Raw genomic sequence first — 26089 nt, 5'->3', positions numbered from 1 at the left:
GCTGTCAGTTTGCCTCAAACATCATGGGGTAGTTGGGTTTACTGGTCCATGGAGCATACTCAAGAAAGCTATTAGAATGTGCCTTCAGTGTGCGTGGGTGTGTGTGTGTGTATATGTGTGTGTTAGTGCTAGAGAGAGAGCGAGAGAGACAGAGACAAAGAGAAAGAAAGAGGGTGAGAGCGAGAAAGAGAAAGAAAGACAGAGGGAGAAAGAAATAAAGAGACAGAGAAGAGAGAGAGAGAGAGAGAGAGAGAGAGAGAGAGAGAGAGAGAGAGAGAGAGAGAGAGAGAGAGAGAGAGAGAGAGAGAGATAGATAGATAGATAGATAGATAGATAGATAGATAGATAGATAGATAGATAGATAGATAGATAGAGAGAGAGAGAGAGAGAGAGAGAGAGAGAGAGAGAGAGAGAGAGAGAGAGAGAGAGAGAGAGAGAGAGAGAGAGAGAGAGAGAGAGAGAGAGAGAGAGAGAGAGAGAGAGAGGAATCAACTGTATCCTTACCGTTGACCTTGCCTAATCCTGGGGCCTTGTTCTTCAGTAGGGTGACCTGGATCTGTGGAATGTTGGTAATGTTGGCGTTCATCACAAACTTGAAGTCCACGTGGCCCACCATGCACGCTTTGGGCAGCACCAGCTCAAACACGTGCTCGTCCCAGCTGGAGCTGCACACAAACGAAACCACAGCACAGTCCAGGGAAAACAAAGTATTAGTTTACAATGAACCTCCAACCTCCAGCCAAAGCCCTCATCTGCTTCCCACTGTTTCCCCTCAAACAAGACTACTGTTATTTTAGCTTACGGGTATGTTTTTTGTCAGAACAAAAAAGATGTGTGGTGTGTGTGTGTGTGTGAGAGAGAGAGAGAGAGAGAGAGAGAGAGAGAATCTGCAGTAGGCCAAAAGAGACTGGCTATAATGCTTCAAGACTGAAATTGTATCAGGTTCCTTCACATACTAAACCATGCCTATTGCATTACATGGCCTCAACATGTATTCTATAGAAAGTATATGTAGAGAAATCACTGGACTCAAACTGCACACTTATGCATACATGTCAACACATGGAATTTGTTGCTCTGCACACAGCAACACTACACATGCGTACCTGTCGCTCTGCAGCTTCCATGTGCGTGTGTGTTGCGCGGCGTCTCCGTGGTGCTGCTGGTGCAGGTGCTGAGGGTGGCGTCGCTGCTGCTGCTCCTGCTGCACCTCCACCCAGCAGGGCGGCACCGTGGCCGAGAAGCGCGGCGTCAGCGTCTCGAAGCGCGTCAGCTCCACCAGCGACGACAGCATCTCCACGCCCAGCACTTGGTCCACCAGGAGGTCAACTCCCGCTGCGGGCACACACACACACACAGACACACACACAGACACAGACACACACACAGACACAGTTAGCATGTGAAGTAGAAGTGTGTCACACTATTACCCCATGTACAAAGAGAAACAATATTCTGAGAATCATTGTCGGTTCCTCCTACATTCAGCAAGGTCATGCACATGGTCCAAGATACAGAAGTGTGACAGCGCCTTGACCTTAGACGTCAACACTATGATGAAACGGCATTGAAGTCAGTATTGTGCAAGGAAAGCAACATGGCCTCAGGGAACTGAATTTCCAATGAGCAACAATAAAAACATTCATGACTATTGGCGGTCACGCATGACGACTGGAAAATGGATGGATTTCACACTTAAAACACAACAACAGTTCGTCCATTCAAAGACTGACGCACAGCTTGTAACGGTTACCCAGATGTGGTCACACTGAGGCGTGATGAGTGAGGGTCTGACAGTGATGATAGGAGACTGACCTGTGACCCCTGGGCTTGAGGGGTTCGAGGACGGCTTCGTCCCTTCGAACAGCTGGTCAACCCCTTTAGAAAGGGGGCCGTCAACAAAAATGTCGGCGTCATCTATATCGTCAAACACACCTCCAATTTGAAGGAAATGAAGTTCTCCACCTAGAGGGGAAATAAGACAGACTCTAAATAGGAGTACTTGTTACAGACTACAACAGCACAACTCCCGAAACACTAGGCATATCATTTCAAACGGGCCAGAGGCTGCATAAGGGGTTGGAAGCAGCTGTTACGGCCCACTGCTCTTGCACATCACCAGTTGCTCATAAAGTCATCCACCTTCACCCTCCCATTACCTACCACCCCACACATCTTCATTATTTTGTCCTGAAGGCAACCCCCCCCCCCCCCTCGCACACACACTAATAGGACCATATCATATGGCAAATGCGTTGAACGCAGGATAGCAAAACAGCCTATTCATCACACTATTTGCAAGTGGGGGTGGGGAAGGGGGTGTGCGTTTGTGTGTGTGTGTGCTGGCAGAGGCACAGTTCTGATTTACGTGTTCAGCTAAGGAATTTATGGGCTATGTGATACATTTACAAATGCCAGTTGAGGAACAGGGGGCACCCCCCCCCCCTCCCTCAGTGATCTGTGCCACGGATTACTGAAGCCATGTAATGCAGTAGAGGGAGCCTCTGCTGAACTAGACATGCAGAGCACAGGACTGCAGGCTACGGGAGGTCACTGCAATGTGCCTAACTACAACTTTACACTTTAAAACACAAAGCATTAGGCGGGGATCACATTAGCCAGCGCCAAGTGGCAGGTTTCCTATTGTTCTCTATGGTTCGGCAGCGGAACAGTGGCAACGCTGGCGTAACGCTAGTGTTGAACAAGCTGAGCGTTGAACAAGCTGAGCGTTGAACAAGCTGAGCGTTGAACAAGCTGAGCGTTGAACAAGCTGAGCGTTGAACAAGCTGAGCGTTGAACAAGCTGAGCATTGAACAAGCTGAGCATTGAACAAGCTGAGCATTGAACTTGGTTCAACTTTCAAAGCGCCACGCAAGCGTATTCAATTGATGAACCGTTTGTGTTGCTTAGGAACAAGATAAAACTTATTATGGTCTGAGCGTTGTGTTACTTTTGCCGCTACCGCTTGCCGATGTGATCCCCGCCTTATGCTCAAGGAGTCAGAGACTGAGAGTGAATAACTAAGGTGAATGAAAGGTCATGCACAGACAAGAGGGCAACCCAACAGTCAAGGCAGGACTCAAGCGATTAAACAAGGATCAAGATTAATCATCAGACAAGGAGATATTATAGCCAAGTGTTAATGTTAAGTTGTGTTGACGCATTGTGCCCTCCCTGGAGGTCAAAAGCCTGACAATCAGAATTTCACATGTCCAGAGCACCGTGACGTGAAATAATCATATCTTTGCGGGGAAGCGCTGGCAGCCAGCGAAAGGGGTCCTCACCTTTCGTGCAGGCGCACAGACGGTCAGTCCCCGAGCAGTAAGTGACGGAGACGAAGGGGTCCACCTCATCGCCGCCCTCTTTCATGGGCGGCTCGACCTTGGCCAGCACCTCAAGCGTGGCTAGGTCTAGCACCATGATGTAGCCGGCTTGCGTGGTCACCACCAGCTTCTCCTTGGCCGTGGACGGCGCAGGCGTGGAGGCGTTGGTGCCGTGAGCGGCGCCGCCGGCGCTGGTAGGTCCGGCGGCGTTCGGGCCGGCCACGGGGCCGTTCTTGAGGCCGGGCGGCGGAGTGTCCTCCGAGGCGTCCTCGCCGTCTTCCTCGCGGCCGTCCAGCACGTCGGCGGGCAGCAAGATGAGCGAGGTGACGGCGTCGCGCGGGTCGCGGATGTGCTGCACCTTCACCGGCTCCTCCTCCAGCGTCACGATGCGCGTGGAGTAGTTCAGCTTGTACAGCACCAGGTAGCCGCCACCACCGCCACCGCTGCCCGTACTGCCCCCGAACGCCCGGGACGAGGGCTGCTGCTGCTGCTGGTCGGGGGGCAGAATGAGGGGCGTCTGCTGGGGCGAGGTGCCTGGCGCGTGGCCGCCCTCATGGCCGTTGGCCAGCGTGGGCAGCGCCTGGAGCTCGTCCTTGCGGCCGCGACTGCAGAGGGCCGAGTGCAGGCGGTTGAGGTTGTTGAGCGCCTCCACCTGGTTGATGGCGCTGAGCGACTCCACCGAGCAGGGCTGCAGGCCCACCAGCAGGTGCAGGCCGTCGCTGCACGGCGTGATGGAGTCCACGTACAGGTTCTCGTCCTCCAGCTCTTTGGGAAGCCGCAGGCACTGGACCAGGGCGCCGGGCCTCGGGGGCGCCAGCGGACCCCACTTTTCAGGCGCGTCGGGCGGGCCGATGCCGCTGTTGCCGCCGACGCTGCCGGTGGGCGGCCACGGGGCAGTGGCGTCGGCGAACTGCTGGATGTAGGTGATGGGCGGGTCTTGCAGGAGCAGCTGCTCGTGCGAGTCGAACTCCATCTCGATGATCTGCGGCACGCTGAAGCCTTCCTCGTGCAGGCTCTTGCCCATCAGGTTGTTCATCTGCGCAAACACCTTGCCGTTCACCTTCTCGTCCGCCTCCTTGATGCTGTACAGGAGCAGCACAGGGATAGTCCGGCGGATGGGCGAGACAGGGAGGCTGGGGGAGCCCAGCTCGGGGGCCGGGTGGCAGGTCTCGATCTCCATGGGACCCTGGTCGGGGGCCACGACCACCAGGGGGGTGGCCTCAGGGACCTGAGTCCTTAAGGGTCCGTCGGCGGTGGAGGAAGGGGGAGGGGGTCGTCGCGCGGGGGCCGAGGACGGGCCCCCGGTGAGCGGCGAGCTGGCGGCCGAGCGGTAGCTGAGCAGACCGCCCGTCAGCAGGCAGGGGAAGGGAATGTTGTGCTGCTCGGCCGGCTTCTCCTTGGCCTTGTCGGCCTTGGCCTGCGGCAGCGCCGGGTTGGCCCCCAGCTCCTCCAGGTCCTTGACGGTGTCCTCCAGCACGCTGGCCACCACCTCCCACTGCAGCTTCTCAGGCTGCTGCAGCACGCTCAGCGCAGTCACCCCCAGGCTCACCTCCAGGCTCTCCTTCTGAGACGGGTGACCTGACGAGACACACACACACACACACACACACAGAGGCCATAGTTTACCGAACCTGGACATTACTTTTGAAGAGTTTGGTTCCAAAATGCTATATCTTCCATTTTCATGAAAATTTTTGTTTTCCATGTAATTTCAGTGGAACTGTAGTTGGGTTATTGCTATTGCTGTACTCGATCAAAACAACACAACTGCAAAATGATATATATTACCTGAGAGACACAATTAAATAACATGACTAATGTTTCTAAAAATGGATATATAGCGCTTTGGAACCAAACACTTCAGATGATCACAGAGACTTTTCATTTAGAAAAGACAAACACTATGGACCAAGAGAAGCAGTCCAAACGTGCAGTTTGTCTACCAATTATGTGAAATGATATTAATCTTCATGAATCTTCAGTACATATCAGTACGCAGTTTATTATTCTGCATATAGAAGTCACACATTTAAGCGTGTTATGGGTGGGGAACTTCACATCCAGTGTAAGGAGATAATTTCTCAGTCAGTCAGTAGTGTTTACACACAAAACATTCCCCCCATGTTATACAAGTTGGCATGCCCAACACACACACAGGGCGAATCCTGTTAACCGAGCAGCATGCTGATAGACCCCGCTGGGACTATGATATATTTAACAAGAGCCGCCGCTGGCAGACTCAGCAGGTGGGTGTTGAGGACAACACACACACACTCGAGTGAGATGTGACAGCATGGTGCAGATGGAGTGAGAAGAGGTGGGATCCACCGCCAGCTAAGTTGCGTTACCACGTAGAGCTCCGTACCTGTGACTGACTCCGATCTGGAATGCTCTTCACTGTCCGAGTCCTCCAACTGATCATCACTGTAAAAACACACACACACGGAACATAACAGGTTACAGTGAGTACTCAACGGCCGTCATGGGGTTGTTGTTTTTCAGAAGACGTGATTCATCTTTTACAGATGGGATTGTGGGTTGGTGAGAGTTGATGATCTATTTCGATCTTTCAAAACTCTTGCTTCATTATGGTTACAAAATGGGCCCTGAAGGCTGCCAAGCACCCTGATTTTATGCCAGATCTCTAAAAATGGGCATATAACTGTTCTCAATCAATCACCCTGAAGCTTTGTGTACCACCTCTAGAAAGCAAACACTGAATTCAATACTTTTTGATATTCACACTGCCAAATTAAACGCCTCCATTATGGCCTATCAGAACTATAGTATTCAGCCCTTTTATTACGCCAAGACTCATCGTAATTACAGCAATTTACAAAACCTTCTAATTACGCTTTGACAGCTTATATCCTAGTTTTACCCAGCCCATTAGCTACATTCGGTCATATGATTGACATCCTAAAGACCCAGTGCTTGACTGATCATCTTTTCAGACCTTCCCGATAAACTTTGTCTAAGCCAGTTTTTCTCAAACTTTACATGGCAAGCCCCTTTGACAATCATAATAATGGAAAAAAACTAGATGTACCGCAGAGCGGTACAAAATATGACCGCCACCCAGTCCAGCACATTTTTTTCACAAAAATAAATCACGCTGAAAGGCCTATATGATTCTAACTGTCTCACTAAATTGCATTATCCACACTCAATTCTCACTGGTATCTGCTAGACAACAAGTACCAAAACATGATTAGTTCATAGATTTCACATGTAAAATTCATTTTATACAAGCCCACCTCCATCTTGCCTGTTCATAATTCTGAGAAATTCTTGAATTGTGTGCATGTGTGGATGTACATGTTTATGTTATGTGTGTATATGTGTGTGTGTGTGTGCTTGTGTGTGTGTCTGCGTATGTGCCTGTGCATGCATGCGTACATATGTCTACTATGTGAGTATGTGTCATACGTATGATTACTGTGAATGTATGTGTGTGCGTGTATATCTGTTTGTGCACATGTGTGCACATGAAATGGGTTAACATGACCCCTGGAGGCAAACATACGGAAAAAATTGGTCATCCTAGGCCCTACAGTTCTCAAGATATTCACAGAGAACTGTGTCTGTCCTACCCTCCTTTCGGGGGGTCCAGTCCAGGGGGGCTACAGATCAAAACAAAAAACGACGGTTCCATGCTATCCATGTGGGGTTACATGCCCACCAAGTTTTGTGTACCCCGGTCTTTCAGTGTCCCGGGAATCCTTGTTGGTGTACGTCACTAAATGTACACATACATTATTTTATTGTAAGGCCCCCCACGAACGAAAGTACACAAAACTTCGCATTCGGAGGGTGTCATAATGATCTTACACTTTTAATTTCGTGCAGTTTTGACCATGTCAGCCAGAGATATTGTGATGAAAACACCTAATTTTTTGCTTTTTGGGGGGTTGACATGCCCCCTTAAGACCAATATACATAAAAAAAGGTGGACCTCCTAGGCCCTACGGTTCTCGAGATTTTCACAGAAAACTGTCTCCGGCCACCTACAGGCCAGTTGGTGTATAGTAACATAAATGAATTTATTGTGTGGCCCCCCATGAACGGAATTCCACGAAACTTGGTGTGCATACAAAGGATGTCATAATGATCCTACACTTCCAATTTCGTGCAGTTTTGACTATGTTAGGTCACAGATACCTGCGATTAAAACACTTCATTTTTACTTTTTTGTGTTTAACTAGGTGGCGCTATACATGAAATGAGTAGTTATGGAATGGGTTGACATGGCCCCTTGAGATCAACATACAAAAAAATGGTCCTCTTAAACCCTACGGTTCTCGAGATATTCACAGAAAACTGTGTCTGCCCTACCCTCCTTTCGGGGGGTCCAGTCCAGCGGGGGGGCTACAGATCAAAACGAAAAACGACGGTTCCATGCCATCCATGTGGGGTTACGTGCCCACCAAGTTTCGTGCACCGGGAATCCTTGACGGAAATTTGGGCATGCGAAAAAAAAAAAAAAAAAAAAAAAATCTGACTAAACCTATATGACCGCTTCGCTGCGGTCATAATAAAATGTGTCTAGTGATGCCGTACCTGTCCCCCTCAAGTTTTGGCAGGTCCGAGCAGCTGGATGAGTCCTCCAGCCAGGCCAGAGTGGGCCTCCGGGACTCTGTGCCCAGGCCCTGCTCGCTGCTGGACAGGAAGAGCTGGCGCAGAATAACCGGGTCGTACGGGTTGATCTCAAACTTCAAGTGCACCTGCAGCAGCCACAGCAGCAGAGAAACAAAAAAACATCACATACAAGGTCAGTGACAGGGACACGAGAAGGATTTGCAGCCTGATGAAGAGAAGTCAAGGTGGCAGAAATCAATGGCTGTAGACACTTGAAGAGTCAAGTTCAGGCTGAAGATCCGGGGCTCTACTTAATAGCTTTCATTTCAGTCCTTTCATCTAGCCGTTATTTCAAATGTATAATCTCACCAGTGTTTTCTCCAGATTTGTTTTTAGCAATGGGGGCAGGCCAGTCCGCAAACTCCCAGCCTCCACCAAATCAACACAACAATATGGGGAGTGAAACTGGACGGGCCCTAATAACCTCTGACTAGTTCTACTTGTTGTTAAATTGCAGTGTGAACGGCAACCATGGGGGAGGACACATCGGCAGGATCATTTAAAAAGCAACTGGGACTACATTGTGCATTTGCCCTAATTCCGATAGAGTGGGGGCAATAATTTTACCATCATGGGGGGCCGCCATGGCCATGAACACTGCTCACTCCAAAACAGAATAGGCAAATACCAAATAGCCACTCCTATATGCTCATATTTAAATAACCATTAGAGTCGATGCAAACCTTCATCAGCTTGGACACGTCCCATATGCAGATCTTGCCCCTCTTGGTGGCGGCAGCCAGGAAGTGCGGGCAGCTGCCGAAGCCATAGCAGGCAATCTTGTCCGAGCCGTCCGGACTGGGGAACTGTGCCGGGCTGGTCGCCAGGGTTACTGACAGCGGAACGTTCTGCGTGTGCTCACCCTTGACAAATGGACAGTTGGGGGAATGTCGCTCGTGCTCCGACCTGCAAAGAAAATAACAAAAACATCAACCGAGGACTCGCGCTTCGTCCAGTTCGTTGCTGGCGTCCCTTCACAATTCAGCATTTCCCAGACTCAACCCTCACGATCCTACACATCACATTCTTATGGTGTATATACGTCATCCAATAAAAAATACCTCTCCAACACTTAAATGAGCGATTTGTAGGATTGTTACCGAACGTTCTGTAGGCCAAAATCAAAACACTGGTGAACGTTCTCAAGACTACCTAGACACGAGCCTCTTCTGGGTTGCCAGATGTAGGATAATGCAGACTTAGTTAACGTTAGTTGACCTGCAGCTGCTTAAACGTTTCTCCAACCATGACCCAGCGACACATTACGGAAACAGTGAAAACTAAAAATACCTCTCTAACCAACGTAACATATTTAGCTGAAGATAGCGATGCAGATGAAGTTTAGCCTAGGCTACCTGTCGTGGAGAAATATGGCCAGCTCTGCGTCAGACTTTATATTCTTCGTTTAACGAAGACGTCGCCATCTCAGGAAGCTCCTCTGATGTCCACTTAATTGGTTTCTTGTTTTAATTTTGGAAATTTGCCTGCCTCTCGTAGGCTAGGCCTACTCGTTCATGACTACAACTGACAGCTGTTGACAATTGGCCTTTGCTAATTTGGCAACCCAAATGGGGGGACGGGCCTGCCCATTATTAATACACTATTCTAGAATTAATCCTTCAAAACATAAATGAAAATTCCAAGAGATTCCGCCCCGTAACTCATTTTTTTTTCACTGGTTTTACGGGTTATAGTAATGTTGTCAAATAAGCCATTACTTCAATTCATCGTGTTTCCTTACTCTCTGATGACATATGGTGATATTTTTGGAATGATTACAATTTATTTTCCATTATTTCCTACACGCAAAGCAGTGCCAACTACTGTACATAGGTGAGAATCAATGCATGTGGGTGAGTGCAGTGGGCTCACTCACCATGGCTCATCAGTGGGCTCCCAACACACCAGGCACACACTACAGGTGAAACACATGGCGCGGTCGTCACCCGTGGAGGCAGGCTGCAGAGACGGGCACAGAAACGGACACACAGGCGCGGAGCGAGTGAGACTCTGGGCTTGGTACTGTACGTTAGATCTGAATCAATAAAGGATCAGGGATGATTAAAGAAGCTGGAACTCCTCATTTGAACAGGACTCAAGGGGAGCGATGACCATCATGTGTCTCAATGACCTATCATCATCCTGATTTGAAACAATAAACATATCTATTGAATATGGCCAATATATATAGCATTTATTATACGGTTCTTCACAATGCAAGTAGAACGCTCCATTTATTTGAATGGGATTTCCCAAGTTCGGTCATTATTTTCATCTAAGGACCTCTAAATAATGACCGCTGTCAATGGCAACGGATTTTCATTCAAAAGTGAAGGCAGACGGTTGATCTGTTCTAAAGAACGTTTGATTCAAGTTCAGCGTGTGTTGCGAACTATAATATGTTCTTTTGGCAAGTAGCCGTATAATAAGCGGGATAATGTATAGATTGCCGGTCATTATGTCCGGTTCGGCCTATCGGGACTTATTTTCCCAATAATGACTGGCGTTCTATACATTATCCCTTACATAATAAATTGAGCACTAGTGTTTATATGGCAGGATCTAAATATGAAAGAGGGTGAGTAGGTTTGATGGTTTTGAATAGCTTCTGGTCTCCCACTTGTTCTGTTGGTATAGCAACTCGATAGCAAGGGGATAAGATGTACTGCCATTTCCACAGAAAGAAATACTAATCCGTTTCCTTGGTTTTCATGGTAAAGCCGAGGGGAGTTACCTTTCTAGTGCCTGCAAGAGCCAGGGGAATCTCGGGGATTCCCAAGGACAAGGACAAAAGCAAAACCAGAAGTGGGATTTTTAAAAAGTAGGCTACCTCAATGTGGAACACAGGCACAATGACTATGTAACAGAACAATGAGACTCAGACAGAAAGCACAACGGAGAAAACATGAAACAAAGAGGGAGACAGTGAGGGGGGGAAAAAAAGAGAAAGAAAAACCAAAAAATACGAGGGTTGAACAGACGGAAAGAGAATAGAAAGAATAATGAAAGAAAAGAAAGTGAAGGAAAGAAAAGAAAGTGAAGGAAAGAAGAGAGAGGAGAAAGAGTAGTTCAGGAGACACAACCCACCTGGTGGTAGAAGCCCGCCTGGGCCATGGGGTCCGGCTGAGCCCAGCGGTAGCCAGCATGCGGCCAGGACGTGAACGTTTCTCTCCTGTTTGCCTCACTGTACATCAAGGATCTGGACAACAACGCAGTTAGTTAGCCAACTTAGTTTAACCTGCAATGTGTACACCTGCCCGGGCTCGTACAAGCAACTTGCAGGTCCTTGGAAACCTCTTTAGGAAGGTTAATTTAACGTACATACTGCTACCCATCATTGCAGCTGGCTACCGTTACATTAGGTTACGCCCGACACGTAAGATTAACACTTAGTAAGTCAAAGATACAAATGGGCTACATATTTACTACTGCGGGACTGTTTGTCTAAGCTTTTTACATGTAAAAGCTTTAGTAGAAGTGCAGCCTTCTTTAAAGACTCCCCATCGATATCTACAGCATGTTAGATACTAGAGCCAACTTCAATATGAGCAACAATTTGTTTGTAAGCAGGTGTAGCATCTTGGGTTCTCTCACCTATCTACAGAGCGTCCAGGTCCCACCCCCAACTCAGGCCGGGCACTCGGTAAGAGGTAGGAGAGCCTGTCCATGATGGACGAGGCCACAGACAAGGCAGCAACGTTCTGGTTTATCTTCTTCAGCTCGTTCACGATGGCACTGGCCACCACCTTGATCACGTGGTGCGGGAGATGGAAAGTCACCGTCGCCCACTGATGGAGGAAGAGTGAGAGAGAGAAAGAGAGAGAGAGAGAGAGAGAGAAAGAAAGAAAGAAAGAAAGAAAGAAAGAAAGAAAGAGAGAGAGAGAACGGGATAGAGAGGATATCATCAGAATCATTCAGAGCCAAGTGTCACTATGGTCAATGGCAGGCCAATGAAGTAGTGGCCATACAGATTCTAATGAGGAGAGAATCAAATGTCCCTGCGCCCTGCAGCAGAGAAACCCAGGCTTGAGGACGGAGAATGTACCAGAAAAATGCGGAACTCTATGAGGGGTCAGGAATAGAGCAGAGAGGGAGATCCATCACCAGCACACAGTATAATTGCTAAAGTGGCGTGATGCAGGAGCGGGCCAAAAACAGAGCATGGCAGGGAGGAGGAAACGGTGTAGCGCGTGCTCGACTGCTACTCAGTCCCCCCCGGAGCCTTTCTTGTGGCTCGCAGAAAATGCAGAACGCTCAAAGTTAAAAAATTATTGTGTTTCACTGCAGTGCACCAATTCAGAAGAGTTAGGAACACAAGGGGAACACAATGAAGGATGACATCTTGCTCTAAAAAGCAAACGCATGAACTGTGCAGTCATTTAAAAGAATCCGATGTGATCCAAAATGTCTGACATCATGGCGTGTCTTTCCGAGGGCTTTTTTAGTGATGAAACCGGTCATATACAAACACTGTATTTGTGCACGGTAGGTGTTGTAAAAGCATGTGTTTTTGTTTTGTTTTTTGGCTGTTGTCATGACACAACACAGGTGATTGTGTCAGAGTGCCCAGACAGTGAAGCCTCCACTCGCTTCCAGGAGAGATTGCGATGGGCGAGTCCAGACGCCTCCAGAAAGAAACACAAACACACACACAGACACAGACAGACACACACAAGGAGATAACCTCAGACAATCACACAACTTCACATACCCAACCAGCACACCCACACACACCTTAGGACTTGACCCACACAGTGGAAGACACACTTAAGATGCGACACATAAGCCAAAACTCCCTGAGGTGGCATGTGGGAAATGCCTGGAGGTCAGCCAACAATGCGCTTCAGTATTAAAAGCATAACAGGCAGCTTGCGAAAATGGGGAGTGCCTTTTTGGAGGGGAGGGAAAAAAAACAGACAGACACACAATCAGCCACATGGTTATTAAAAACAGGTTCTTTTTTTAATATCACCTTTGTTCTTTCTTTTCTCTTTTAAGATGAAATGGTGTGTGTGTGCGTGTGTGTGTGTGTAAAAGAGAGGGGGGAGGGGGAGGGGGGGGGGGGGGGGGGGGTCCCCAGCCCAAGTCTTTCTAATTGGTGTTAGACTAACCCACAGGAGCCCTTGTTATTTATTCATCTCTCTTGGTCTCTTCCCATTGGGAGTGGGGTGGGGGGGCACAGGGGTGGCTAATGAATCATTTGGCCTCGTCTCAGCTGAGGCCAGGCTGGGCAGTGGCATAACTGATTTGGGTGAGGCTATGGATTTCTTTGGCCACAGCCCCACTGGCTTGAGCTTTTGGGAAGGACAGAGAGGAACGCACCCAAGCGCGCTGCCCTGCTCACCCAAGACAAAAGAGATAAGGCTGTGGTTCCGGGTGGAGGCGGCGGCGGAGAGGTGAGAGGAGGGGGTGGGGTGGGGTGGGGTGCGGAGCTGGCACTGCGGTGGACAGGGAGGAAGCTCCGCGGTGTGACTGAAGCCCTGGCATGGGGGATCTGTTATTTGGCTGCTGCTCTGCTGCGGTGGTGGTGGAGGAGGAGGAGGAGGAGGAGGGGGCAGGGGGCAGCCGCCTGTCTCCCTCTGATGTGCTTTACTGTCAGGGGAGGAAACTGGGCACGGAGAGAGGGGGGGGCAGGAAGAGGAGGAGGATGCGGAGGAGGTGGTGGGTATCTGTGCCTGCTCCCCACTCTGGCTATTGATATGCTTATATGGTCTGCAGACACAGAGCACGCTCTCTCTCTCTCTCTCTCTCTCTCTCTCTCTCTCTCTCACACACACACACACACACACACACACCACCTACCTCCCTCTGTGTGTGATGCTTACTGCAGTCAAATATCTTGTTACTGGGCTCGAGCCGGTGCCGCTTACCATGTGCATGCAAAATGTGCGTAAGATAAGTATAAACAGTCTGAACTGTAATTACACACACACATAGAAGGACCATATTCCTGCTCTAGGGATTTAAAAGCCTGCTTTCATCATTTTCTTTTTGGTCGCTGTAGTTTCACCTTCTCATAAATACACACACATTTATGGTCAAAGCAGTACATTTAATAAAGTACCTCTATAAAACATTCCCGGTGAAAATCCTTGCACTGGCAGGTAAATAATTGATAAGAGTGGCTTTCATCAGTACAGCACCACTTTGGGTTCCCGTGCCATCTCAGGCTGAGCCTGCAGTGCACCCCACCCCCCTCAATCACACAAACACCCCAACACACACACACACACACCAACACTCACCTTACCTCTCTCTACCTCCCCCTCCACAGCAGGTCGTACAAGGTGGAGAGCTAGCATGTGTAGGCTCACTGCGGTCGTTTTGTCTAATGCATATTTTAATTGCTGCTGTCACTTTTCTAATTGCTACGTTTGGGGAGGGAGGCATTACTTGGAAACGGCTCGTTGAGCCGTGGGTCACAAACTGGGACTCTGGGGGTCTAACAAGAGCAGTCCAACAGATAAATTAAATAGAAAACAGCAATGGATTTAATTTCTCCAGGAATACTGATGTCAGGCAATGACGTATAGGACTACTGATTACTACAGATGGGCAATGAAATTTATGCAGATTTACTTCATTAATAAACTATGCCCTGTAATGCTCTCGCTGCCCTCTCATGGCCCAGCTGTCTAGACAAAATATTGTCCATAGCTCAGTAGTATAGCACTGAAACCATTTTGAAACGTTGAACAAAAGTACAAGGGTAATAAAATACCTAAAAACAAAATAATTACAACCAAGATGTTTTTCCAAAAATCCCTGAGAAACTACCCTCCACAGTATTTGACCGAACCATCAGTATATTTACTTAAAGCAACACCAAAGAGTTTTTTATACATTAAAATAATGTTTCCAAAATCGTTTCAGTGGTTCATCAACTCGTAACAGGGTGTCTTGGTGCCGCCACCAAGACAATGGCAAAGATTCAAGGGCTTTAAGAAGCTGTAGCAGCAGCAGCAGCAGCAGCAGCAGCAGCAGCAGCGGCGGTCCTCACCTTGGCCACTTTGTGGTTGGCGGCCGTCTCATGTGAGGTATTCTTCAGGCCCTCTTTGAGCTGGGTGAGGAACAGGTCGTATCCCTCGGTGTTGGACACATCCACTTTCTCCAGGCATGCTGAGAGAATCTGCTGAGCCTGTGAAACAAACACATCAGAGGTAAACATCACAAAAACAACAGACATGGGCATTGCAGCTGCAGGTAGAGCAAACATGGACATACAATACATGTTCCAAGTGCAGGTATATCAAGAGGTACAGCAGAGCCTCGTCTCATTGTGAGCTCCGCTAGTGCAGCATGGTCACGTAGGTTGTCAGTGTTTTTTTTTTGTTTTTGTTTTTTGATTACAACATTTTGTTGTTGGTGTAGCGCCACCTAGTGAAAAACTGAAATGCAAAAACGTAGGGCTTCAAATCACCAATACGTTATGGTAACATGTTTTGAACTGCATTAAAATAAACTGAATCAATAAACTAAGATCGCCATGACAACCTCTGGATTCACACCAATCTGTCCATTTACGAATTTCTAAATTTCTCTTCACTCATTGTAAAGAACCTCCTGGCTAGACACCGGCATCTACAGGTGACGGATGAAAAAACAAAGCACAAGCAGGGCCATTACCCTTAAATATTACCCAACATATTCTATTGCTAGGTCTGCCTCAGACAAAGGAAACTATTGGTGCAGTCACCAGGCTTCTTTAATGATTGCACCGCCGCACAGTCTAGCAGGCAATAGCTCACAGCGGCCTCATGGGGAATCCACCAATCCTGACCAATCTCTAAAAGGGGATAGGAATGATTCAATATGGTGCAACTCTTCATGTGAGGTAAATTGAAGTAGAAAATGGAAGACAAAGATGAGTGTCCAGGAATTAATAAAAAAAACAGATGGATTATGGTGTACCCAAACATTATGATAAGATGTCCGTTCAAATTCGCCAAACATTGGCAAATGTTTGTGGCTAACATGTTTTCTCTGAACCGTTACATTTGAACGATTTGGTGTCAACATTCCATTGTAACGGTAACTGTATTGTTATCTTCGTCAAGCTCGCGTCCAGCTCCACTGTATGTTCGAAGAACTACCTCTTCAGACTGTTTGCGAGTGTTTGCAAACGTTCATCAAAAACTCAAGGCGTTCGCCCATGTTTGCAAATTTTAACGCACCTAAGGTTAGAAATGGTTTACTAGCTTGCCTAAACAAACAATTAAACAGCCCACAGCCTTACAAGGTGATCTTTCACAAACCTCCCTCTCTCATTGTTTAGGGTCATTCACAAGGAACCTGTGAGGATTGGACATGTGCATGCTATGACCTACAGAAACACTCCTCTTCAATACATACTGTAGTGTGGTCAAAATAAACAAGTAACACTACTCCGACATAGAGGGTGGGTCCATCCAAATCTACACAGTCTTTGAACCGCTAGAAACTCGCATCCAGAAGGGAAGCATGCCATTTGTTATGCAGAGCTGATGAATAATGATTGGGATTATGTTTGTTTCCACCCCGAGCACATGAGAGGAGAGGGCTTCCCTAAGGGCTTAGATGGGAATGGTGTTTGGACAACATTATGCCCACATCTTCCCACAAACACACCCATAAGAATACAGTCAAGGGTGAGAAAGCAGATCAACTCCACAATGTCTATTTATTTTGTCACTGGTTCAAATGGCTACAAATGACAACAGCACATAATCACCACCACACCTTTTTTCTTTCACTGAAATTTAAAGCTGCCATTTACAGCTGTAAACACAGCCTGAACAACTCCTATTTTTACTACAGATTAGTACATCAAACAAAGAGCACCTATTCAGCAACAAGCTGCACAGATAACAGCCTTCTGACCTGGGGGGAGGAGGGGTAAGGTTGATGAAGACACATTAACCAGCCCACATGACAAAAGCTTGACTATGTATTATGCACATATACAGAGCGAGCACAGCACCTTCTGACTGCAGGCTCATGACATCAAAAGGCTTCGGCTGGCTAAGGCGGGTAGTGTGAGCAGGTAGTGTCTCAGGGCACAAGTGTGTTTAAAGGTTGAGACAGTGACTAACTGGGATAACCCCCGCTACACGTCAGAACGTAACTAACGCATAGCAAAGGGTGGGGGTGGGGGTGAGGGGGGGGGGGGGGTCACGTGAGAGCCTCAGCAACCTTAACGCACGCGCACACACACGCACACACACACGTCAGACCTCTTTCTGTTCAATCTGTTAATTCTACAATCAATAAAGATTATATGGGAGGGTCATAATCATTTACAATAGAACAGTGTTTGCCAGGAAGTACTGCCATGCACATCATTTGCTTGCATATGAACACTTGAAGTAATGCAGAATGACATGTAGCCTACAGGTGGATCTCAAAAAATTCATTTTATTCCCCCTAATTTCTTTCAAAAAGTGAGTCCTTCATATAGTCTAGATTCATTAGATATAAAGTGAAATATTTCAAGCCATTTTTTGTTTTAATATTGATGATTACAGCTTACAGCTCATGATAACCCTAAAATCAGTTTCTCAAAATTATTGAGACAAAAAATGGCTTGAAATATTTAATCAAAATAGCTTAGAATGAGCTCTTTACTTTCCGATCCACCATGTTGCGTCATCATTTCACTACAGTAGCCCAGAAATGACAAGCAGAACACTGGGCCTAGAAAGGGCCTTCTGTGTTTTTATTCAACTTGACGGCCACCATATTTTTTCACACTGGAGTGGTATTCAATGAGATGTACGTCAGCCATTTCACCACTAGATGCTACAAACTTAAGCTTTACATTCTGGAGTAAACTTTTTTCTTATTTTCTTTTTTTAATGAGAAAGGTTTTTTTTTTTTTTTTTTATAGGAAAATACTTTTCTTTAACATTGTGAGATAGGAAAAGCTCCGTGCTCTCCAAGTGCCCATCTAGATGTAAGCTGGGACTAAAAAAGGTTTACCAAAGACTAATATTAGACTACATAAGGAACATGCCGCATGCCATTTTTCAAGAGCTATTTTAAGTCTGGAAGTCCTACCAGATCTTTTACCATACATGTACCATCATCAAATCTAGCAACAAAGGATATTGCTGCATTCAAACCAATGCACTGTAAGGCAGCCTTTCCTTTTCAAAGCAGGAAAAAGCGACAGGTCATGGAGTTCAAACATTACTCAAGGCAACACTGACTAATAAGGCAGGGAAACCATGTTGGATACCCAGCATAACTGTTGTCACGACCCATAATAAAATATGGGGAAAAAAAGATGGAAGACAGTGGGAGAAAGCTAAACGAAGAGGGTAAAAAAGATATGCATCATGAATTATTTCAGGGCTGATGCTGACTAGAAGCAGAGCGCAGCGCCTCTTCGAGATATGTTCCTGTGCTTGTGCGTCCCCAAACGCTGGCTTAAGTACCCGCCTTACATGGCAGGGAGCGGCACGCTTCTCTGTCATTTCCCTGTTCCAAACGAGCCTGAGGTGGACCAGTTTGTCTACATTACAGTGGCGTCTCCTTTGTCTTTACCGGTTATGTGATCCCTATGTTAAGGCTGAAGTAAACCCTGTGCGATGAGATCATTAAACAGCAACAAGCTTAGCTGCCACTTGGCTAAAGCCCAGTGGCGTATAGAGACGGCTTTATGGTCCAGCCATTTACCAAGCTCATGTGAATACGCTATCAATCTGTGATCAAGGACTTGAGAGCCCTGAGAGCAGACAAGGGCACAAGCAATACTCAGCAGCCTCACACATGGTAAAGGTGAGGGCAAGGTTGTGGTTGTCCTAACAACCACAATTTTCTGGGTCATGCAAAAAGGGAGTGCTTCTAATGACGGCACCATGGAGTGATAATGCTAGCCCGGTCTCTCGACATTTACAATGGAATTTGGGGGCTGGTGTAGAATGGAAGGTGAATGGTAAGAAGATTGAGGGAGGGATGAGAACCAGATTAGCCTGATATTAAAGGGGTATTGGGTTGGAGGGGGGGGGGGGGGGGGGGTGATTTCAGATAGACAGGCTAGGTGATGAGGTGTGGGGGATCTTGAGGAGAGCCTTACCTCGGTAACCGGCAGCTCCAGCTGGACCATGTCCTCCGGTTTGGAGACCGGGGCCTGGAGCGCCGTGTCCAGAAGCAGGATGCCATTCAGGTCCTTCCGACATCCCACCGCGTAGTCATCCACAAACAGGACCTTGTCCACCGCCGGGAAGTACTGACACCTCACACGTCCCCCGGGTTTAGCTGTGAGCAAGAGCAATGAAGGAGCAGGGAGGGAGTTAGCAAATGCTACAACAACAATATACAAAAACAAATATGTGCTACTCATTTTTGGTAGTCATCGTATTTGAAAGAAATAGTCTCCAACACCAATACAGATAAATCATATACATTAAATACTCTTTATCCCTCCCACTTCTGGCCCCCTCCCATTCCTACCCACATCGGACAATATAATATTTTATACTTTGATTATACTATTGACACCCGTGTGCAGTGCACCACATATCACTCAAGAGAAAAGGGAATCAAGGAAGCATAATTGGTTTACCCACCACATTGTCAATTTAAACAAGATGTCATCAAGACACTGATCTATTCAGACATTGCGTTTAGTGTAAGGTGACAGTCTGGACTGTTTTAAGACAGTCTTTTCCTGACGTTACGACATTGTGTCTTTCCCTCTTGGCTCATGTAAATAGTCTCATAGACAATATCAAAAACAATAAGTAAGCTCACTCCAAAGCCAAACAGGAAGGGGCAAATTGGGTACAGCCATGCAGCTATATTATATTATTAGCATTTCACCTGACAGAACAGCTGTATAGCCAAATGACCTGCCAAAAATATTTCACACAAATCTGTGAGATGTGAGGGGCGTCAGATTTCAGTCTTTTAAAGGTCTTTTCCAAATCTTTTCAAAGTGGTCTGGTGTATGGGCAGCATTAGAAGACCAATAAATCCTCTTGTAAAGATTCTTGACACTTTCTGTCAGCAGATATTTACATCTAAATGTCTTTCCTCGTGATAGGACATGATATCACTCACACGTCGATTACACAGAGAATACTAAGGAAGGTTATCTAAAATAGTCACCTCTCCACATAACTACAGATGATCTGATCCTCATCAAGTAAAATATCCCCTTCCACAATCCTCCCCCTGCCTTTCTACAGTACCTTTCCTGAGAGAATGATCTCACAGGATAAAGCCTAACCACAGAGCCAAGACGTGCATTCAATGAATCAGGGCACCACAGAGGACGATTACAGTTATTACACTAGCCTTGAGCACAGGTCCGGCATAGCAACCTTCAGAATACAGGTCACAGTCACTTTACAATTCTACAGTTTGGGATATTTACATGAAACCTAAAAACTAAGCAAATGATATGCGCAGATCATTGATATAAAATCGTACAGTTCCAGAAACCTTAAAACATACCACATCATTAAGGTTATTTACATACCCCGCCTACCGGAGTCCATTCAGGAAGTATGATAGATCTTTTCCTGTCCTAATGCATTTGCCAGCAAAACTCATACTCTCCATTTTCTGCACGTAATCCAGAAGATACAGTAATTTCCTGAGTATTAGCCGCATTGTGTATAAACCACAGGACAATGTTTTATGCAAGTTAAATATATATATATATATATATATATATATATATATATATATATATATATATATATATATATATATATACATACATACATACCATATTAACTGCCCCCGTGTATTAACCTCATAGCTGAAGAAATTTCGCAAAATCAATGTATGCTCTGGGGGGTGGGGGGGGGGGGGGGTGGTCTGTGTGTCTGTGTACACAAAACAAACATCAACAACAGTTGTTTTGTTTTGGGACAATCCTGGTTGCTCCCAGTCTGGCTCCCAGGATTACGTAATGTTATTTCACTGTGAACTGGCCACAGCCCTTTGACTCAGCAGGACTACGCACTATGCAGAATGTAATCTCTGTGCCAGGCAAATAGACCGCAAATATGACCATCTCTTTTTCTGCCTAATTGCTAGCATTGAACAGAGACGATGCTTTTCAGGTGGAGAGACAGTATCATGCGCTATATATGGATATAGGGTACTGACCCTTACACAAGCTAGAAAGATTTCCCTGATATTGTTTTAAAACTGTTTGTGATTAGTGGTCCACGATTCACGTCTCCTATTGATAATGCATTTGTCTTACTTAATGCCACATAACAATGGCAGCCTTGTCTGGATCTCACTTGCAAACAGGCTTTACACAGAGATGAGTGCAAGCACAAATAAATAAAATTAGATGTACCGTATAGCGGTACAAAATATGACCACCGCTCAGTCCTCTTCATCCTTTTCGCAAAAATGAATCACGCTTGTCAATTTGTCTCCATCTCCCAGTCCATCACCTACTCTTGCAACTTTAATGTGTGCTTGTATGTGCATGCCTGTGTGTGTGTGTGTGCCTGTGAGCATGCGTGTGTGTGTGCTTGTGTGTGTGTGTGTGTATGTATGTATGTGTGTGTGGTGTGTGTGGTGTGTGTGTGCCTGTGTGTGTGCCTATGTGTGTGTGAGTGCGTGCCTGTGTGTGTATGTATGTGTGTGTGGTGTGTGTGTGCCTATGTGTGTGTGAGTGTGTGCCTGTGTGGATGTTAGCATGCGTGTGGATGCGTGTGTCAATTTGTCTCCATCTCCTATAGAGCCTGACCGATATGGGATTTTGAAGGCCGCTACAGAGTTTTTCAAAAACTGATAATTGATATATTTGTCGAAGTGGGACATTGAATAGACCTAACTATCTAGGTCCCTAATGAAAGGCTCTTCATATACAGTAATTTATCTTTTTGAGAAATAAAGGGGTGTATAGTACATTGTGAGTAGTTTATACTTAATGCCTCTCCCTTTATGCAAGCAAAACATTTTGATCAGTTACTTTACTTTTAGCCCTTGTAGCCTAAACCATGCCAGTTTCCCCTAGAATTTTTTTTTTTTCGTATTTTTTTGCGTATTTAATTTGGTTCCTTGGTTAACAGAATGTAGGCTACGTTTTTTTGCACAAAATTGCGTCTGCTAATAAACTTACACATAAACACAAACAAACGTGATTTCCTGTGGAATCCCTGACTGACGTAGCCTACTATTATTTGTTGACATCAAACCTGAACGAACTGCAGCTGTTCTTTAAGTTCAATTCAATTCAGTTTTTTTTTCTTTTTTTTTTTTATTAGGCAACTTTTTTGCAGCGGCGCTTGAAATCCAGGAGCGGCTGCGCCGCTGCTGAATACATTGTAGGGGAAACACTGCATGCTCTTTTTTCAAAGGTGTTTCAAGTAAGGATACTTGAAACACCTTTGTTAAAATGCAAAAAATTGAAGACTGAAACTAGGGAGCAGTCTAGTGGGTGTTTGGGGAATTAATGTTAGCATAGATGCTTACATTTATTTTGTGTAGACTTTTTGTGGTCTTCATGCAACCTTTTACAAAGCACTGACAGGGCCACCAAGGACTGTGAGCAAGTCAACAGCAAAAAAGCCTATTTAGCAAGCAGAAATGTCCTAGCCCGGTGTTTAGAATGCATCGTAGGCAGGTTATTGTTGTGGCTAACTAATTTAGCTCTTGTCAGTATAGTCACGATCAATGAACAATGGGATGACAGTCGAAAGTGACAATTACAGTGCTGCTATCAGTTTGCTCTGTATAACCGAGTTTGTGTCACAAATAATGTTACATCAACTAGCCTCCATCACTCACCCAATGCTAACGTTAATGTTATTTTACCTATGGATATAACATTAAGCTGGTGTAAGATTAACGTACCTGCAGTAAAAACCAAAGTAAGTATAAGTATATATACTCTTTTGATCCCTTGAGGGAAATTTGGTCTCTGCATTTATCCCAATCCGTGAATTAGTGAAACACACTCAGCACACAGTGAACACACAGTGAGGTGAAGCACACACTAATCCCGGCGCAGTGAGCTGCCTGCAATAACAGTGGCGCTTGGGGAGCAGTGAGGGTTAGGTTAGGTGCCTTGCTCAAGGGCACTTCAGCCGTGCCTACTGGTCGGGGTTCGAACCGGCAACCCTCCAGTTATAAGTCCGAAGCTAACCAGTAGGCCACGGCTGCCCCTACCAGCATGTCCGATAAACATTCTCAGGTTTATTTCGGCTTATTTCAGCAGGAAGCAATGGGAATTACATTTCACATGAAAATCATCCTACCATGAATACACAAGCCACAAAGCTGTGAAACCGTTAGCTACCGTTCCGTTGTCGTTTTCGGATTCGGAAATGAAGTGGAACCAAGTCAAGTAATGCATGCGTGTCTTGCAGCAACACGCTGCGCCATCTGGTGGACAAACTACATAACGCCAATACTGAAAATGCAGCCTAAATGAAGGATCAATATTCGGTTTTCCTTTATCGAAATAATTTAAAATAATTTATCAGCCGTTATACTTGCCAATATCGATGTGCGTGCCTGTGTGTGTGTGTGCGTGCATGTGTGTATGTATGCGACGTGTGTGCATGTGTGCGTGTGTGTGCGTGCCTGTGTGTGTATTTATGTGTGTACGTGTATGTCCATGTGGATGTATGTGTGTGTGTGTGCGTGTATGTATGTGTGCACATGTGTTTGTGTGTGTGTGTGTGTGTGTGTTTGTAAGAGTGTGTGTGAGTCCTGCCTTGCAGCTCCTCTCCTCAACATCCTCTACCAGCAACCCTTTGCTCGACACTACCACCTACAGGCCAATGGGTGTAGTCACTAAAAGTACACATAAATTCATTTATGTTATTTTATACCCCCCCCCCCCCCCCCCCCCCCATGGATGAAATTACACTTCAGCCATGAAATTTCATTTTCATTTTTTACTTGTAGTTTAAATAGAATAGAATAGAATAGAGATAGATAGATAGATACTTTATTGATCCCCAAGGGGAAATTCAAGCTTAAGTTGAATGTGATCCTCAGGGAAACAAAGAAATTGCCATGGAACATTACAATTGGACAACTTTGTCATGGTTGTTACATGCTTACATAGCAAGTCAATTATTTAGAAACAGAAAATGCTAACCCTTGATTCAGGTAATGTTGAAAAGCTAATACAGACCAATAGGCTAAGGACTACTTCAATTTAAAGGGCTTAAATATTGTTGTGACCCACAGAACGTTTTTTATTATTATTTCTGGTCAAAAATGGCTCTTTTGATAGTAATGGTTGCCGACCCCTGGGCTACAGTCTCAATCACTGCGTATAATTATTGACTTTGTAAGTTACATTATGGCACCATACACTGGGCATTGAATCTAAATAAGGCCTAACGGCCAAAACATTATCCAATAAAATATACATTTGGAGCCAGAGTTTGTGACATCATCTTCTTATTGCCACCACCTCGTAGACAAAGTTTTGGTGTGTCTATCTCTATCTATACACCATACAACCAAAATTATGCATTTATTTTTTCTATTTCGAATTAGATCTTCAAACTTCAGTAGCCCCTGCCTACAAAATGATGCATCACAGATGTATCCTGAAACTGGTGCAAATATATTGAGTGTGTGAGTAGCACATTCTGTTCATTTGTAGCCCATCATATTCATTTATTTATCAATTGTTCTTTGTTTTAGGCTACTCACCTGCATAAACTAAACAGTCATCTAACCAATCATCTAAGTCATTAGCTGCGTTTTTCCCCCCAATCAGTTAAATTTGCAAATAGATTTTGTACAGCTATTAAGTAAGCTTTAGCTAGATTTCAGACTTTACGTTTTGCCCAACATTTCAGTTAGGGCCCAGTGTCTTCTATTTTCTATAGAATATTGCCTTTCAAACTATTGCAGAAAGATTATTTGGTATGTTACATAAGATCTGTACATAATATATTGTTCATACTACTCTATTTTCTGAAAAAATATTTACTTTCTTTCCCAATTTGGTTATATTTTGATGCTGCAGTACACCCATATATTTTGAAGGATGGCGTAATTGAGAAACAGCACTAAGTGCTATCCATTCAAAATCAAATATTTTCAGAGGTCTTAAATGGTTATTTGCTACAACTTGTCACCTGGGAAACACAGATGTTGACAAAATGATAAAGAGAGCAAGCAGACTACAACTAAATAAGAGCTTGATGCAACTGGGACATGTGTACTTCTACCCATCTGCCCTAGCTCATCAGGCAAACCATTGACAGATCAAGTAAGCTTATTTTAATGTGTTATAATCTATTATCACACTATAGCACAGTGATCTCACAATTGAAACACACTTAAGTAGCTACATACATCATTTTGATGTGTCATTTGAGCCACTGGGCGGCAACTGGATTGAACATAAAATGCAAAGCTTGAGAGCACGTCTTCTCAGTCACTCGTTCATTTAATCACAAAGTTGAGGAGCTTAATGTGACGTACATTAACAACAGGGCATCACATTACAACAAGTGGTCATAGTTTTCTCTGAGAGTTGTCAATTAAGCTCTGATGCTTTTCTTCCAGTGTTAGCAACACAATTTGGCTTACAGCCAGACAAACACTATTATTGTGGTGACCATAATTTTATTTTGAGGTTATCAATCACTAGCATAGATGGAACTTAATGGCCATGTTGAGCTCATTTATGCAATGAAAAATTGTCACCAAAAACATGTAAAAATAGCGGACAGATTAGACCCAAAGTACCTTAATGGAGGAAAGTGAGCACAGAGCCACAAAAGCAGAATAGTTAAAAATCAATGTATTGGTCTGGCACAAGAAAAAATAGAAAAGGACAGGAGCCATTTGAGAGCTGTGGAATGGAGCACAAGATATTCTAACAATAACTACAACACAACTAACAGCCTAGAAGCTAAACACAGGCAACTACAATTTATTGCAGGTGTGACTGGTATAAAGCAACTACACAGCTACTTGCATGCACACAAAAACATATTTTGCCATTTGTAGGTGATCTGCTCAGTGATTGGTTTGGGTCACGACACATTGTTTTGGTTTGGTGGTCTTTGAAGAAAGTGAAGACCTTTATGTTTTGATGAGCATGAATGTGGATGACTAACTGTTATCCATATTAACTATGTGGCATTCCAGTAAATTATAGGCTAAACAGCCTGTATTACATGAAATCACAATGGCAT

At 45.4% G+C, this 26089-nt stretch overlaps 1 protein-coding gene across 11 annotated transcripts in view; it reads right to left on the bottom strand.

Annotated features, from left to right (window-relative positions):
* birc6 (baculoviral IAP repeat containing 6) overlaps positions 1-26089 on the bottom strand; it is a 129972-nt gene that overhangs the window by 101810 nt on the left and 2073 nt on the right. For all 11 annotated transcript variants that reach the window (XM_042066404.1, XM_042066408.1, XM_042066414.1 and 8 more), the window contains exons 2-13: positions 19018-19199; positions 14962-15099; positions 11556-11749; positions 11049-11160; positions 9838-9920; positions 8645-8867; positions 7884-8047; positions 5689-5747; positions 3285-4901; positions 1816-1965; positions 1107-1335; positions 505-665 (exon numbers count right to left, since the gene is read on the bottom strand). In XM_042066404.1, coding sequence (XP_041922338.1) covers positions 505-665; positions 1107-1335; positions 1816-1965; positions 3285-4901; positions 5689-5747; positions 7884-8047; positions 8645-8867; positions 9838-9920; positions 11049-11160; positions 11556-11749; positions 14962-15099; positions 19018-19199 — 3312 coding nt within the window. The remainder of the gene's footprint in view (positions 1-504; positions 666-1106; positions 1336-1815; positions 1966-3284; positions 4902-5688; positions 5748-7883; positions 8048-8644; positions 8868-9837; positions 9921-11048; positions 11161-11555; positions 11750-14961; positions 15100-19017; positions 19200-26089) is intronic.

Source organism: Alosa sapidissima, chromosome 16, assembly GCF_018492685.1.
Source record: "Alosa sapidissima isolate fAloSap1 chromosome 16, fAloSap1.pri, whole genome shotgun sequence".
Classification (NCBI taxonomy): domain Eukaryota; kingdom Metazoa; phylum Chordata; class Actinopteri; order Clupeiformes; family Clupeidae; genus Alosa; species Alosa sapidissima.
This window is presented reverse-complemented; position numbering and strand designations above follow the sequence as displayed.